The sequence below is a fragment of the Marmota monax genome, unplaced genomic scaffold (assembly GCF_021218885.2).
Source record: "Marmota monax isolate L192 unplaced genomic scaffold, Marmota_monax_Labrador192_F-V1.1 WCK01_AAM20220418_F8-fsc00201, whole genome shotgun sequence".
Classification (NCBI taxonomy): Eukaryota; Metazoa; Chordata; class Mammalia; order Rodentia; family Sciuridae; genus Marmota; species Marmota monax.
Genome location: NW_026695150.1, coordinates 721,577 through 739,978, shown reverse-complemented (window position 1 = coordinate 739,978; position 18,402 = coordinate 721,577). Strand labels below are relative to the sequence as shown.

At 31.9% G+C, this 18,402-nt stretch overlaps 1 protein-coding gene across 6 annotated transcripts in view; it reads right to left on the bottom strand.

Moving 5' to 3' along the window:
* The window catches only part of Relch (RAB11 binding and LisH domain, coiled-coil and HEAT repeat containing), a 99,999-nt gene that overhangs the window by 21,389 nt on the left and 60,208 nt on the right, over positions 1-18,402 (bottom strand). For 4 of the 6 annotated variants that reach the window (XR_006848150.2, XM_046428188.2, XM_046428187.2 and 1 more), the window contains 7 exons: positions 17,003-17,150; positions 12,975-13,131; positions 12,035-12,158; positions 9,859-9,907; positions 8,182-8,261; positions 5,533-5,639; positions 3,732-3,831 (listed from right to left, as the gene is read on the bottom strand). Coding sequence is in view for 5 of the 6 variants with exons in the window: in XM_046428188.2 (XP_046284144.1) it covers positions 3,732-3,831; positions 5,533-5,639; positions 8,182-8,261; positions 9,859-9,907; positions 12,035-12,158; positions 12,975-13,131; positions 17,003-17,150 (765 nt within the window). In the remaining variant the exon portion in view is untranslated. Of the gene's footprint in view, positions 1-58; positions 1,901-3,731; positions 3,832-5,532; positions 5,640-8,181; positions 8,262-9,858; positions 9,908-12,034; positions 12,159-12,974; positions 13,132-17,002; positions 17,151-18,402 lie in introns of those variants that run through there. The other 2 variants (XM_046428190.2, XM_058573860.1) reach the window with 2 other exon arrangements.

The window sequence follows — 18,402 nt, the reverse complement described above, 5'->3', positions numbered from 1 at the left end:
TTCTTTGTTTTATATTTCTCTAAAACCTTGAATAAATTTTCAAATAAACATAATCAGAATATATTAAAATAATTCATTTATTAGATAACACTAATTTGCAAAACAGAACTATATTGAGCAGTATGCATTTATTGTTTTATAAAGATTACTAAATTTGAGGTTAATACAGAAGGGAAACCCTCTTTTCAACTTCAGAGTGTAAGCATTTTTAATCCTAAATGCGAATCAGTCTGTTCACCTAATAATGGAACTAGTCCTCACAGAAGATCAAGAAGCCATGGAATTTTTAATAACAGAAATCATTATGTGCATATGTGAACATCCCTATGCAACACATGAGAGCATACCTCACTTTATGTGAAGATACTTAATTTTGTAATAATTTGTTTCCACTTACCAACTGAATTCATTTTAGAATCTACTTCCAAATTCTGAAGAAATTTTTATATAAAACCACAGATGATTAGGAATAAACAACAAAGGAACTTTCGTTATTACCTTAGTTATAGATGTCATGTATAAAGGAACAGGAGAAGGAAGTTCAAATACGTTAAAGAAAACCTTCTTCTCTCTGTATCATCTTATAACTAAGATAGCTCAGATTTTGAATCCATAAAGTATATCTTGAAATATCTGCTTTTGTGCCCACTAAAAATATTAAAAAAGAGGATAATCTAGGGGACAAGTTTAACTTTGTGCTGCTCTGAGATTAAGTTCAATTTCTTAAACTAGAAAATCAGAAAGTAAAGAGTTATCAATTATTATTATGCACTTCACAAGCAATATACCATTTGCTTTTTATATAAGCCAAGTACATTATTATCAGCATATTAGCAGTTGAAGAAATTGAGGCTTGGAGAAGTTATTTATCCAGGCATTTAGAGCCAATAAATAGTGGAGCTAGAAAATGGATTCTGTCTTATCTGACTTAATGTCCATGCCTTCTTCTTGATTTCCTTATGATTGATACAATAAACACTTATATGAAAGAGGTTTTTTACTGCATCATTTAGAAAATCTAATGCATCACAGTAAGACTCACACAGTATGTTCCCCCTTTTTTTAATATTTATTTTTTTTTAGTTGTAGTTGGAAACAATACCTTTATTCCATTCATTTATTTTTATGTGGTGCTGAGGATTGAACCCAGGGCCCCGCGCATGCTAGGCGAGCGCTCTACCACTAAGTCACAATCCCAGACGCCAAGTTCCCCTTTTAAAAAGGTAAGACATGGACTCTTATTTAACAATGAGAACAATATAACTGATTAGGTTTCCCCTTGTGCCTTACCATCTAAAAACTAGGCTAATTTCTTGTTTGACTTCAGTACTTTATACTAGGTTCCAGATATATCCATTTTTCACCTTCTCCTCAAGAGTTTTTGCTCTCACGTATTTTTTAGTTATTTTAAGTCTCCTTTTATGTTGTCATCTTGAAATAATTCATTTTGAGGGGAATCAGCCATAACTCTCATTATAAAGCATTAATATCAAAAGAAGTCTCATGAACTGTATTTAATACAATTTTGTTTAAAATAAGGATCACTAAAGAAAAAGGACCTTTAATTTCTCCTACTGATAGGTGTATTACCATGCCCTGTAAAATCTTTATCATGAATTTATTAAATATTTTTTTTTTAGTTGTGGATGGACACAATACCTTTATTTATTTATTTTTATGTGGTCCCGAGGATTGAACCCAGTGCCTCACACATATAAGGCAAGTGCTGTAAAACTGAACTATAGCCCCAGCCCTCATAAATGAATTTTGAAAGTCTCTCAAACTAGACTCAGAAGTTCATAATCAATCTGAGAAGACACTGAAAACTGCTTAAGTTTGGATATAGTTTTCAGACCAGTAGTGACACAGATCAGACAATAGATACATATAAGAAACAAGGCTGAAAAACAAAACAAAAACAAGGGATGTTTCAGTTTATTTATTTAAATTATTTTTATTTATATAATATATATATATATATAATATTTTATTTATATTTATATATAAATGTTTCAATAGTGCCTACATACATTTTAGAAAGCAAGGGTTTAAGAAAAACAATTAGCTTTTTTGGTCTTAGAATAAAATCCTATGAGGGGAACATATTAAAGAGACAGCTCTTCATTTAAAAGGTTACTTCTTTTTTCTTTAGAGGGGGAAGATGAGAGTGAAGAGAGACTTTTCTACAATGTCTTTCATTTTTCTACAATGATCTTTCAGCATGCTGAAAGATCAAAATTCCTTGTAACCAGAACCAACTTGTACTAGACATAAAACCAAATAGTTATTTTAGCATTCACCTGGACAAAGAGCCCTGGATTACAGATTTTTAATCAAATATGTAAAACAACTGACGGAATAATATGAATAGAGAATTTTCAACTTCCTCATACAATGGGATTTTCTTTAGATGTCATGGATCTAATTTATATATTAAAAGTCTTATTCATTTTATTTATTTATTTTAAACAGAATACTTTTATTTTATTTATTTATTTTATGTGGTGCTGCTGAGGCAAGTGCTCACACGTGCTAGGCAAGTGCTCTGCCACTAAGCTACAATCCCAGCCCTAAAATTTTTAGAAGGCAATAGTATATCTTAAAAAATTTAGAAGGAAAATATTTTAAGTATATCCGTATTCTATACTTTTGACTGCAATTTGTCTTAAATTGTGGTGAAATTATGAAATTCAAAAATATTTAATTCTTATGGAAATAAATGCTTAAAGAATCCCATGAACATTAGAGATAAGTCTGGATAAGCAAATACATATTCCCTGCACTATTATATTATTTTGTGAAGTAACAGCGTGAATATAAAAACTATAATGATAGTTAACATTTATTATATGCTCTTATATTCCAGACACTGTATTAGTGGCTTTCAAGCATTAACTCATTTAATATTAACAACGGTCCTTTGAGATGAACACTTTTATTACTGTCTTCATTGTGTAGATCACGAAATTCAGATATGAAGAAGTTCAAATTTGCCAAAGTAATTTATAAGATCACCCGGTGGCAGAGGTGGAAACTGAACCCAGGAAGCCCGACTATGGTAAGACAAAAGCATCAAGAAAGACTAAACCAACTTGAGTGCTTGACTGAAGTTCTAAAAATGTCTCTCTATAAGAATATACTTGGCTATGTTGTAATTTGCTACCTAATGGGTACAACAGATAGATATTTCAATTTTCAAACTTGAGTAGATGGCAATTTCATAAAATCAAGGTAAATTATGTGAACAATCTCCTTTTTTTTTTTTTTTAAGTCTATTGGTAGTTAATGTATAGGGATATTATTCCAGATAAAACATGTGAAGAAGGAATAGTCAAGTTGAAGTAATGAATAAATCAAATATTTCCATAATTGTAATAATTGACTTTTTAATGCTACTAATGAATCCATAACTTGAAAGATACCCAGGTTATTTTAGTTTATTTAACTAGTCATTTACTTCAATAAGTAGAAAAGTAGAATCAGAAAGATTTATATAAGATTGAAATTAAAATAAGATTTAAAAGAATTTGAGAACTAGAACTGAGAATAACATTTAAGGAACCAATAAGGCTAGAAAATATGTCAAAGCTAAAGTTCTGCCCCATCACACAGTACACAACTAGACAGTGTTCAATGCCATAAAATACATATCAACATGGTGTACAAAGCACTTTAAAAAATTTTCCCCCTCTCCCTCTACTTGGAATCAACAGAGACACATATTAACATACCTCAAACATTCTAGCAGCAGTACACCTTACAAGTGCTGAAGTATGGACAACACCATACCACAAAACAGTTAACAGCAACTCATGGTAAGCTGGATTCGCACTGGAAAAAAATTACCATTGTTAAAATTAAAAGCCACAGTGCCTTACTGATGTACTGTAATACACTATGTATAAAAAATATTAATGATAAAAATATTGGCAGAACATATGGCATTCTGCTGTATAGCTAAGGTTCTTTAAAAAATAAAGTCATCTAATAAAACCATAAACCACATTCAGAAATCATTCTTTCAGCTTCTCTAAGCATCTGCAATTGCAACAGAAACCTTAACATTTAAAAAAAAAATTTTTTTTTTTTTTTTAGTTTTCAATGAACCTTTATTATTTTTTTTAATTTATTGATACGTGGTGCTGAGAAATGAACCCAGTGCCTCACACATGCTAGGCAAAGCACTCTGCCACTGAGCCACAACCCCAGCCCAGAAACCTTAACATTTTAATAGAATGAAAACTAAAATTATAAATAAAGAAAGATTTCTCTAGGAGAAAACAGGAAAGAGCATTAATAAGAATCAGATGGGTAAGTTACAGCCTCTGTGAGTCTTGGTTTCTACATCTATAAAACTTGGGGAAGCAATACATGTCCTGTTTATGTTATATGGTTGTAGCTGTAGGATCAAATAAGATCAACTAAAACCACCTGTATGGAGAACTATGTTGGCTATGAAAATATTCAAATATAATATGGTATAATTAATAAATGCTAAGCTTGTTTTCAGTAAAGACTGAGACAAAGCTACTTTAGCAGCCAGATAATGAGATCATGAGTACAACTAAGCAAATCAAACATAATGGAAAAAGGAGTCTAGGGGGCTGGCTTTTAGTTGAGGTGCTTTTTCAGTTCTGGGATACTACATTTTTTTCAAATTTGCTGTTTTATTATTCCAATTGCTTCAAAGAAAACCTATCTGCACCCTTTCCATTTAAAACTACAATGAATTGATTTTAAAAAGTATTAAGAATATCTAAATAAATGAAACATAACAAAAAAATTAGGTCTCAAAACCAAGAGAATTATTGTGTAATGAGACAAAATTTGCACTCCATAAATCTAATTTGAGAATGTTAACTTGTCTTTTTTTTTCAAAAGCCTGTTATTACTTGTTTTTTGCAATACCTGAAACATATAATAGTCCCTCTCCTCCCCTGTTTCTTCAAACTAGTCCTGTTCCAATATGGGTAGGCGCTCCTTTGGTCTGCTTTAAAACTATTAGAGTGGGACTTCCCTTAGCCGTCATCCTGGGGCTTCCCTTCCTTGCTTGGTTCTCTGCCGCAGTCTGGCTGGGCACAATCAGGAGCCACTTGTCAAAAGAAACTAACTTTATTTTTAGAACCACACACGCCAAACAAAACAGCCTCTCAGGAAAAACCCTCAGAGCCTCAACTGCCACCACCGGCTTTCCACAAGCCTCTCTCTCCCACACAAGCTTCTCTCCACCTCCTACAATCCTCCTGCTCTTGAGGCCGATTGGCTGGGTCACGTGGGCGGAGCCAAAAAAGTCCCCCAATGAGCAGCTCTGTGGTCTGAAAGGGCAGGGAAACAGCCCAATGAGCATCACGGCAGAGGAGCCAATCAGCTAGATGTTGCTGGGGCCGCTGTGAGCCAATCATCAGCCGGCAGCTGGAAGTTTGCTGGGGCCCCTTCGGCTGTGGCTCTCAACAGTTCTCAGTTACCTGGATCTTTTATCTCTTTCTTTTATGTACCTTTTAAAAAACTGTAAACTACAATTTATTTTTTTACCCCAGTTCCACAAAAGAAGCCTTCAGGCTATCAAGAGGAGCATGAGATAATGAAAGCAGGGTCATTACATCTTCTAAGAATCCAACCAACAGTTTTCGGTCTTCTTCCTATAGAGGAAAAATATTGATGATGAATTTTCAAGCAATCAAGTAGGACTACATACCATAATTACCCATCTTTTTTTTTTTTTTAAGAGAGAGAGCGAGAGAGAATTTTTTTTTTCAATATTTATTTTTTAGTTTTCGGTGGACTCAACATCTTTATTTTATTTTTATGTAGTGCTGAGGATCGAACCCAGTGCCCCACGCATGTCAAGTGAGCGCGCTACCGCTTGAGCCACATCCCCAGCCCCTACCCATCTATTTTTAAACAAAATACAGATACTTTTTAAGCATATGTATGATCATAAGGACAAAAACTATCTTATTTGGTTTAGACCTATGCCGTCAATATGGCATTCACTAGTCAAATGTAATTATTTTTATTTAAATTTGAATGAAAGATTAAATAAAACAAAAGATTCAGTAGCTTACAGTTGCGCTAGCTATAATTAATTCAAAGGCTTAATAGCCACATGTAGTTAGTGCCTACCTTACTGGACAACACATATATACATTGTTTCTGTCACTGCAGAAAGTTCTTTTGAATGGTCGTGATTTAGAACATTAAAAAAAAATTTATTAAAATTTGTCAAATTTAATTCCCATGAATTTTGGCTCTACATAGTTAAATATAAACTATTAAAATAGTTATCTTCCTAGTAGTAGAAATTTGATTTCCAAGAAATTATCTTTGTAATATTCTAGTGGAGAAAAACTGCATACTGAAATATAGACTAATGTGTTCTGAAGTGAAACAGCTGCTCTCCCTTGATTAAAAATAAATCTATAATTTTCAAAGCTTTCTTCAATGAGCTATTATTATTTTCATAATCAGGAAATTTTTTATTAAGAAATGTTATACACTACTGAAGTGACTATCCACTATATACAGCCAGAGGAATGAGAAGTTATGCTCCATTTGTTTACAGTATATCAAAATTGTAATGTATAACTAATTAGAAAAATTTTTTAAAAAGGAAATATTAGATAAAGCAAACCTACTAAATTAGGGGAGTTAAAAAAAATAAAAAAACCAAAAACTTTGTATGTTATATATTAACCTGACCTGGAAAAAAGGGGAATCCGATATTCTATCAAGAAATAAATATATAATGAAGTTGTCAGAAGACATAAGAGGTCAACAATTAATAGCTTCTAAATATCTCAAAAGAACCATGAGAAGGGCTGGGCTTGTGGCTTAGTGGTGGAGCATTTGCCTAGCATATGTGAGGCATTCGGCTCGATCCTTAGCACCACACAGAAATAAATAAATAAATAAAATAAAAGGTTTTGTGTCCATCTACAACTAACAATATTTTCTAAAAAAGAAACATGAGAAAGACTATATTACTATTTATCTTTATTTCCCCTATATAGGTTAGTTTTGAATGAGGTTAAGATAAAGGATTGGCAAAAATCAATGATTAAAATGAAAAAGGAAGGATATAACAATTTAAAAACACAGCAGTGCATTTAGTGAAAAGGTAGAGAGTAACAAATCAGTATCAAAGCAAAGCTGCAATAGAGATTCCACCCATTTTTAGTTGCCTACTAATATGCCTTCAGCTATATCATGTGCTATTTACTTAAAACAATGCTAAGGATAGTTAGGTAGTCTGTTCAGTTGGTGGCAATCAATGAGCCACATCTCTTAATATCATTCTGGCTTAGTTCCTGTCTTCTAAATCTGGGTTAGGCTTGAGACTTTATTTAACCAACATACTGTAGAAGTGATATACTAATTCTAGGCCTGAGCCTTAGCCTAGCAAATTCTGCTTTTGCACTCTGGGAAGCCTTCAGCCACTAGGTATTAAATCCTGGCTCTGCTGCTCCAGAGGCCACGGAGTAAAGAGAGGCCCTAAAACTACATGGATTGTGGGGATCAGCCAACCTCCCTGAGACCCTACCAACAGACTAGTTTAATGCAGCAATATGAGCAACCAAACCAAGGCAACAGAAGAGAAGCCAGCTGAACAAAGCCCAGATAGAAGAGTAATGAACAAATAAAATGGTTTGTAATAATTATAAGGTATTACGTTTGGGGGCAGATATTATGTAGTTACAAAAAATAATAAAGTATTACTAAAAAGTACTGTGATGAAAACAATGACAAAGTACTCTACAACATCTTGTAATTTGTATCACCTAACACATGTGCTGTCATTTATTTATGAAAATCTTATGATTTTCTTATGAAACACAAAGAAACTCTACTAAATAAGTACAATCTAACATTAACAAAATATCAAAAAGCACATAATCTCTAAACTTACTGTTCAACTGATATTTTACTCAGTCATATTATTTAAATATGTTCTCCATTATAAATTCTTTAAAATTTTGTTTTTCTTTTGGGTTCAGATTTATAATTTATGTCTTCACATAGAGAAAACATAATACTAGGTATTTTTCTAAACTGAAGATACTTTGTTTTTATTTGTTGGGTGGTGCTGGGGATTGAACCCAGGGCCTTGTGTATGCTAGGTAAGCACTCTACTCGCAACTCCTTGAAGGTACTTTTGTTGGAGAATAAGAATTATTTCCTTACCTGAATATAACACGTAAGGACTCCTGTTGCATAAATGGGGACTGTAGCTTTGGTGAGGACCCCATTTCCTGCTGAGGAATCTAAAATTATTAAAATATTTTTAAAAATCCAAGCATGTTTTAGATGTAAACAAAAAAAGTCATAATACTTAAAATTTTTAGCAAGGTTACACATTTGGAAAACACTGTAGTAAAAGCATATTTCCACTGGTTATTATAAAATACAACATAATGCTTCTTGAAGGACCATTAGTGTAAAAATTTCTGATAGATGGTAAAGAAATCTAATAACCAAAATGAGATGTTATATTCCTATTTCCCAAATCAGAAATTAGAACTAATAAAAAAGTATCTCAATTACCCATATAGCTAGGTCTTTCTTCCAAAACATTAATGCTTTCCATTTGCAGTGCTTGTAAAATGTAGAGTCACTCAGCTAAAAGCAGGATCCTAGATCTATATTATTTAATCTGCTTTCAGATATGAGATTCTCCCTAGTTTCCAGTACTATCGTAACTGGAGAGCACTTATTGCACCCGCAGTAGAGTTTTCAGCACCCTGATCATTTTCATGGAGCAAGGAAGAATCAGGTTAAGTAAAACAGGGAAAGAAGAAAATTTATCCAGCCACTGAGGTGTGCCCAGTGACTTTAATAAAAAAAATTTATTTTACTGTACTTGTGGACAATTTCAAAGAAAAGTTCCAAAGAAGATAATGAGGTGAGTTATTTACAGTGCTAATAGCTCTCATTTAGTGATCATCAGGTACTGTTTTACGTGATTTACATTTGCTTCAATGCTCACATAATTTTCTTCTTATTATATTTATATTTTTATATGGCTTTAAATTATTTTCAAAGTCATAAAGAAATTGAGTTGAAAAGACGTATTTATCTACTGTCCTGAAGAAACTTTAGCAAAAAACAGAAAGCTTCATTTTCACATTAATTTAATATTAAGCTTTGTTTATTCTCGATAAAAATAACTTGTTCTTGAGAAGTGTACTGATATAAGATGACAGAGTTAGTTGAGAGATAAATCTGAGTGTAAATTTTATTCATAGATGTGAACTGTATACACAGAGGCTAATCACCATCTATCTGAACAACCAAACATTCAATTAATAATTCCAAAAAATGTCAGTTTCCAAAATTTTAATTTTTTCTTCACTAATTTATTACCAGAGTTCATAATTAAACATGTAATATTAACAAATATGAATTTCAAACACCAATAATTTAAAAAGCTATTAAAAATAACCTTTGGGGAGCATGTGTCAAACAAAAACAACAAGAAAAAAACAAAACAAAGAAGCCCCCAAACCTTAAAAAAAACAAGATAAAAGGGGTGGGGGGGGGCATGTTATACTTTCCTTCTACCATTTCCCACAAGTTAACAAGTATCCAGTTTGAGAAGCTCGGCCTTAGTTCAATTTGGTTACAATAAAGGTAGATATTTAAGATATTTAAAATCAATCTGAATAAAGATTAATTTCATGACACCACACATTGGAAGAATATATTAGATGTAACCAGTTGTAAAACTAAGAACTTCCATAATAAAAATTTGCATTTTCAAATTGTATTTGTTGGTTTATATAATTTAAATATACTGAATATAGCATTTTCTCTGAATAAAGAGATTCAATTGTTTTTAGAGGTAGTAATGAACAAACTTACCAATATTTTCTTCAGACAGTCTTAAGATCTCCTGGAATTGAGGTTTGACCTAAGCAGACCAAAGAGAAGATCCAAAAAGTCTCAAGTTCAATGACTAATTAAATGTTTATGACTAATAAAATGTTTACTACTGCTTCTACTACCACTGCTGCTACTACTATTTATTATTAATTTATTTTGCTTATAGACCTATTTAAGTAGTCAGAAATATATTAAATATAAGAATCAAGTTACTAAAAATAACACCTTTAAGAATAAAAATCAATTTTGGTTAACAACTATTTTCTGATGGCCTTTGGTTTTATTCCTTAAATTAAAATTATTCCAAAGATAATTTCATTTATTATTTTTTGTGGTATTGGGATCAAAGAAAAGGCCTTCTCACACATGTGAGGCAAGTAGTCTACCACCAAGTTCCATTTCCAGGCCCCCAAATGATTTTTTTTTTTTTTTGGTACCAGGGATGGAACTCAGGGGCACTTGACCACTGAATCATATCTCCAACCCTATTTTGTATTTTATTTAGAGACAGGGTCTCCCTGAGATGCTTAGTGCCTGGCTTTTTGCTGAGGCTGGCTTTGAACTTGAAATCTTCCTCCCTTAGCATCCCAAGCTGCTGGGATTACAGGTGTGTGCCACGGCGCCAAGTCCCAAAATCATTTTAAATGCTCAAAATTACTGCCTCCTAAAAAGTGAACGTAGTGATAAAAAGCTTTACTTAGATTGTTATTATCTGATTAGAATTACTAAAAAATAGCATTTGATTATGTTTAAAAGAAATAAATTTATTTGGGGTATTTTCACAGCTAACATATTTATCGTGTGAAATCCATCTTAATCTTTTACTGCACTCCTTAACATTTAAATATGAAGTAAAGAATTTAACTTAAGTATATTAAGTTAGAGCAAATGCTTGTTTCAATTTTTTATTATTAGAATTACCACAAGATTTCAGACTACTGAAGACAATCAATTAGTGTCAAGTGCTAAAATGACTCCCACTTGGTTTTCTAAAAGAAAAAACAGCTTCTTGTTTGGGACATGTTGAACAATTTTTGCCAATACTGATAACATCGAAATCAAATTATATTTGACAATTAGATGTTAATGAGAAATGTAAAATGATTTTCCTACATTAATATCAAGATCTGGTTTTTGCTTTCTGATTAGAGTACAACAGGCCAACATATTAATTTACATATACTTCAAATAAACTGAGAGAAATACCATTGTTAAAGATTAATCTACTAAATCATACTTATAGAATTAAAAGACAGTGAAACATCTTCCTTTCACACATGAAAAGACTAAACTCAGATTATTTGACCTTTAATAAAAAAAGGTCACAGACCATTAGTCAGCAAATAATAGAACATAACCTAAATGCTCTGAATTTTTTCTAGTTTATTATACCATACTCTTTTGCTTTAAACGTTGCAACAACCACAGATTTAATAATAAAGAGCTGCACTAAAATAAATGCAATATTTAAATGTTAACTTTTAAATGTCTTGTTTAATATTTGATTAGAACAAATACACTTTTAATGTTTTTATTAGATCTCCAAACAAGTAAACAATATGCTATAAAGAAAAGTGGGGTAATAGTATTAAAGAAGAAATTGGGATCTTAGGACATTTTGACTTTAATACCTAAACCTACAGAATAACCCATATAGGCCTATGTAAAAAATTATACTTTGGGTAATGATTAAAATACATCTCAAGTGTCCATGCTATTCCTAAGAGGTAGCATCCTTACAGCACGTTCGAAATAGAAAGTTTTGCAGTTCCACAATCACCTCAGAATTTTTATCCAAGTGTGCTGAACAAACAATTGCTTCCAGATCCTGTGGCAGATGGTAGTAAGTACAAAAAGTATATTCATAGACTTGGGTTGAGTTCCTTAATTGATACTTCCTATGCTGAAAACCTTTGAGATATCTGCAGTGAGTAAATCTTACTAGTGTGGATACAAACTAAACTTAGGTAAGCCATTTTCTGAACATTAATAAAGATAAGACTACTATCAACTAGGATTTCTTTTATTATCATAATATTCTAAGTTATCAGGAAGGGCTCATTTTCTTACTCTATATTCGATTACTGTTACAGTATTAACATATTATATTTCTATGTTTTTTGCATAGAAGAAAATATGAAATTCAAGTTTTTACCTTAGTGTTAGTAAAAATTTTGCCAAATGTCCGGCAGAGGCGCCAAAAAAATCTGGAGAATTCATGGACACAGGCAGTTGAAGTAACATTAATTTTGCCAACTATTTCTATAAGTTGTGGCAACCTGAATATGAAAGGAAAGAAAAACAGGCAGGGGATACATATAAATTACTACACTTCCTTGACAATTTCTGGAACAATGCAATCCAAATTCAAAAACTCTATTTCTTTCTTTCTTTCTTTCTTTTTTTTTTTTTGGTACCAGGGATTGAACCCAGGAGCACTTAACCACTGAGTTACATCCCCAACCCCTTAAAATTTTTTTTTTTTCTTTAAATTTTGAGACAGGATCTCACTAAATTGCTTAGGGCCTTCCTACAGTGATGAGGTTGGCTTTGAACTTTTGATCCTCCTGCCTCAGCTTCCTGAATTACTGGGATTATAGGCGTGTGCACCATGCCTGGCTGTTTTGTTTTTTGAAAGCAAAGGAATTGCTTGGAACCTTGTGAAGAAGATTATATTCTACTGAAAAAACTTTTTAAGATAAAACAGCTTGGCATAAAATCTTAATGGTAGAGTTCTGAGTACGGAGATAATGAGATTCAAATCCAAGAAGAGATTGGCTAACACAGCATCCATTTTAAACAAAAAAATCAGAAGTCTGGATATGGTTTAAAATCCATCACCACTAATACACAAATAAGGAAGCAGACTGGTTGCTCTGATATAATACAAAAGCAACTTCTTCACAGATAATTAATTACATATTTGGGGGGTGGGTAAATCTCTTCTAACAAAATTTATCATTGATGATGCCAAGTTAATTATTATTTTTTTATGTTTTAAAAATTATTTTGTCCCTCAGTTTCAAGGATAAATATGAGCTATCTTCCATTGAACTGATTAGGTATAGCAAATAAATATGGAGATAGTAACTTACAATTGATTGACGACCCATAACAAACTCTCCCAGCCTGTTGTACCCTCATGTTCTAGTTGGTAATCGTAAAGTTGTAGGAGCACTGCCAATTGCTCACGACTTCCAATAATAGTAGACACATCTTGAAGAGGTGACATAGGCCGAGGAAACCTAGTCACTAAAAATAACAGAAGTATAATAATTACACAAAAAACAATAATTTGGGAATTTAGCTATTCAGTCAAAAGAAAAATAAGGTCCTTCCCCTAATACTTAATTCGCTTATTATAAACTTTAAGTGTAAAACTGGAACATATTCATCAAGTCATTGATGGAAAATAAATGAAAAAAATTCTTGTCACTTGAACAAATCTCAAAAATTGAGATTTTATGGGAATTCATTTATTAACTATATAGTTAATAAATGAATATTGTAATGAAAGTTTAATAAAAACATATTTTTGATTAAATTAAAATTGAGCCAAAGATAAGGCTCCTACATAAAATGTAAATTTGAAATTAGTTTAAAAATATAAAAATACTTATAATCCCACTATACTGTTTATGTCCATGAAATAATAAATAATAAAATGTTTCCTTCAGGGAGTAAGAAACTAATAAGTGTAGGAAAATACCATTTAATAGCAAAGAACAATAACATAAAATACACTAAAGCTTGAACTGAGTGCATTTCTTCAGTATTCATTCCCCAACATTGTATCTTTAAAAAAAAAATTTTTTTTTTCAGCATTTGATAAACAGAAAGTTAGTAAGAAATGTTGAAGTCAAGGTCTGGTAAGATAAAGCACAGTGTACTATGGACATTAAAACCAAGGTTCCATATCATGTGCTTTTCACAATTTTGAGGGAAAACTAAAAAACTTTTAAAATTGTGTAAATAAAACATGAATGTACACATGTATACATACATGTTTACACATATGCATATTCATATACATATTAATATATTTTAGTTTAGTTTTAATTTATTCATTTGTTTTCTTTGGGTACTGGGGATTGAACACAAAGGTGCTTTACCACTGAGCTCTATCCCCAGCTCTTCTTATTTTTGAGACAGGGTTTGCTAAGTTGCTGAGGCTGGTCTTGAATTGTGATCCTCCTGTCTCAGCATCTCAAATGGCTGATATAGGCATGTGCCACCCCATGCCTGGCTATACTATTATATTTTAAAAGTTTAAACATCAATAACATCTATAATCCTACAGACAGTAATCAGATTCCAGTTTATTAAGGGAATACTTCCTGGATAACTATTAAGTGAATAATTCATGCCCACAGCTCATTAGCTGTAGGTCAGTAACTTGGACTGGAGGCAACTCCTATGCAAAGGCATCACCTTAAAAAGACACACGAGGCAACATTTTCTCAAAACACATTTAATAATAATTATTGGAGTTAAGAAAATTTGAAACAATTTAAAAAATGCTCCAACACAACATTAAAATATTACTGTATTCCTATGCAGCACCAGATATATAATAATATATTAAGTATAGACAATGGTTATTCTTTCTATCTGAACTCTTCCATTTGTTATCATTAAATAGGAAGAAAGAAAAGGAGGAAGAAATTTAGATGATATGTTATCCCTCACTACCCCAACCCAGAAATCAAACAGATTCGGATAAGGGATTTTTGTATTTAATATCTGATATAATTTCAAACACGTTCTATTATATTTGTCAAACCCTGCTATAGTATGATGAAGTGAATTAATTAAAAGTAAAATAGATATGTTGGAATTTATGGTAAAAAAGAGTAGGGTCTAAAGGTTTAAAGATAAGTCTAATGATTGAAAATAAGTAATTTTGTGAATAGTTATAGGCAAGAAATTAGAATGGTGCTGTCATGTACAACTAAATAAAACAAATAAAAATAATAAAAAAATTACAATTTTCCCTCTTAAAAAAATTAGAATGATTCAGAAGACTCAAAATATTGTTCTATTTAACTGTGATTAAAAAAAAAAACTGAGTATCTAACATAACGATAATACAGAAAGATTCCCAGAACGTTATTTAAATTAGCTGGCAAAACACTAGCATTTTATTTTTAATGATTCTGCCCAACAGCTGTTATGAATCTTTGATGTATCCCCTGCCATAAGAATATAAACTCTATGATGGCAGAGAATGCTACCTATTATTAAGTTGCTTATTTCAAATGTCCAAAACAGTGCCTGATATATTGATTAAATTGTGAAAGAAATAAATTATCCCTTAAATGAAGATATAATAAATCGTTACTTATAATGAAGACATTATAACCTTATAAGGATACAATAATATTAATATTTATACCTACTGTTAAAAGTCACAAAGTAAGCCAACAAGAACTGAAAACAAAAGTTTATTTTTGGTATAATGACAATCACAAGAAGTCACATAAACATTAGAAAGACTATGTTCAGAATGGTAAAGAAATTGTTTTGAAATTGTTCTATTTAATCTCCAATAAAAACTTCCCAACAGCTAATATTAAAGGACTATTTGTTAAGTATATGAAGAAATAACAAGCATTACAGGTTGAAATGGGTTCTCTCCACCCCTTCGTAGTCTTATGTTTGGAATCAGTACCATTGAAGATACATTAGATGAGGTCATATACTGGATGAAGTAGTAGGCCCCTTACCAATATGACTGATGTTCTCACAAAAAGGGGAAATTTGGACACAGAAAGAAGCATACTGACAGTGAGCCATCTGAAGATAACAGCAGAAAAATGAGATCATACATCCAAAAGCTAACACACACCAAAGACTGTCTGCAAACTGCTAGAAGCTAGGGGAGAGGCAAATGATACCTTCTCCCTCATAGTTTTCAGAAAGACCTACTCTGCCAACACTTTGATCTCAGAATTCCAGCCTCCAGAGTTATGAGATAATACATTTAGTGTATGGTACTTTCTTAATACAGCCGTACCAAACGAATACAGCCAAACAGAAAGAAGAGGAGGGGGAATTGGAAAGACAGGAAAATCTCCAGGCAGAATAAGTGCTTTAATGAGTAAAATGGCAGAATCAGAAGTGGCCAGTTATATTAAAGTCTTATCTTCAAAGTCTTTATCTTATGAAGTTTGATTTTTTATTATCCTCAATAATATCACTAAAAAATATCAAACTAAATCTACTCCATCCATTCTTAATTTTCCAAACAAATCTGGCATCCGAATAGCGCACATTACTTTTAGTCTGTGGCTTCATTAACCTTGGAATATAGTGCTTTTTATCTCCAAAGATTACAGGTAGCCCAAGCTTACTTTATAGGAAAGGTATAATTATGAAAACATTAACTCTTGATGTTTCAATGTCATAATTATTTGTTAATCAGAAATCAGAAGCCAGTAACATAGGTAACTGCACAAATCTGAAAAAGTTGCAAAGGTATCTCACACATAGCAATAGCTTATTTATGGGCATTTATCTTGGGGCTTAGGTGCAGTGGAGTTGTCACGTAGCAAAGATCACTTACTGGCTACCTGGAAAGCGAGACAGGAACTATCTGGCCTCTGCTGTCAATTTCATGCATTTCTGAAAATAAGATATTTCTTCCAAGGAAAAAAAGAAAATTCTGCCACATATTCTTATATTCCTTTCTATTAAGAACTCAGAGTGGGAAAAAGTAATTATATTTACCTTCCCCTATTAAAAAGGAAACGAAAAAGTGGGGAGGAAAAAATGCATAAAGAAAGTATAAATGACCAGCTTTAAATACTAAACTAGTAACTATTAAGTAAATTTTTTCATTGATTCAGATTTATTCACAAGTATTTATTCTAGCCTCCCAATGAAGGCTATAAGAAAGTCTTAAGAATGAAAAGTATAAATATCATGAGGCTTATCCATAAAAGATGAAGCCATATAGCTTACTTTAGACATATAGTCTACAAAGACAAAATCCTACCCATACAATACATTTTAGTAATTATGCCATTATACAGTGACTTTTAGAATTTTCATCAAAAACAAGTCTCTGGGAAGCTAAACTGCTAATATTCTACATCTTCCTTTCAGAATTTAAGTTCAGTACCTTCTATCTGTGGCACTTCACCATGAAGCTTGGCTTTGCTGGAGAAAGGTGCATTTTGTAGCACTAATGCAAAGAGAGATGGGATCAAAGACTGCAAGGCAGAAAGATACATGTGGAGTTTATGTTCATCCAGCCCGTGTTCTCCTTCCTGAAATATAAGGAGGTGGAAGCTAATTTTAGTTTTCTGAAATTACATTGCTAATTTGATTTATGATGTTTTTCCTTTCTGAGGCAAATAAAACACTTACGGACCTGTATGTTGGATTCAAAACATAACACTTAATGGAGATGTCCATTCAAAATAAGGCATTGCAGAAGTAATAGTGTTTCATATGGAAACATTAAGGGTAAACACAACAGTCATTTCCAAAGTTGGGACATTTTGTATAGGTTCTCTTTTTATTTAGGGAGGGTCTTATTTTGTGAAAATTTATAAGTTAGGGTAAAGAAATTAAAGTGAGCCAGAGGAATAATTTTAAATACTCAATGGCCAAATTAGCAACAGTGCTTGCTGATTCCTCTCTGGTCCTTTTATACATTTGGTGATACTTGTATCTGCAAGTATTAAAAGCACTTTAAAATAATCCTATGCATAAATAAAGTGTAGGAGAAGATATTCCAAAAGGAAACAGAAGAAAGATGACAAAAAAGTTTAAAAGGATCAGAAAACAAAGTGAAAAAAGAATCACCAGAGATGAAAGCATTTTTGCTGCTCAAATTCACTTGAGATGACATTACCATATTAATAAATAGCAACTCTTGTCAGAACCAGAAATAAGAATTATCTACTATCAAGTTCTAATTTAGTTAATTTATTCATGGAAGAATTACTATCTATGCTGCATATTGCAGATGTTTTTAGTAGTAATGTGGAATTAGTTGTGGTATAAAATGGAACAAGAAAAACCAGTTATGAATTATTCTCAGAAAGAATGCAAAACATTTGAAAAAACATTCCTTAAGTTTTGCAGAACAGTATACTTTAGTCTGGTTATCTACTTAAGGATTTTTAAAAATACATTCTTAAATTTGTAGATAGAACAGCCCAATATTTAAATTAAATAAATACATATGAACACGTATGATACATCTATTGAAAAGTTGCAATGATTTATGATTAAGAGCATTGTCTTTTAATATTTTGAAGCAGAAATGGTGAAAATTTGGAGTCACAGACGTATATCAGATCCTGGTTCTGTCATGTGACAGTGTGGGATACTGGCAAGTTACTTAAACAACAAGTCACAGACTCCACATAAAACAAATAGAATTGAAAGGGTTACGAGAATGAAAAAGGATTTTTATATCTAGGCATCTATCTTAATGGCACTTAATGGATGTTCAGGAAATGTTAAATTTCTCTTCTAGAATCTAAAAGAACTTTTCAGAACAAAAATTAG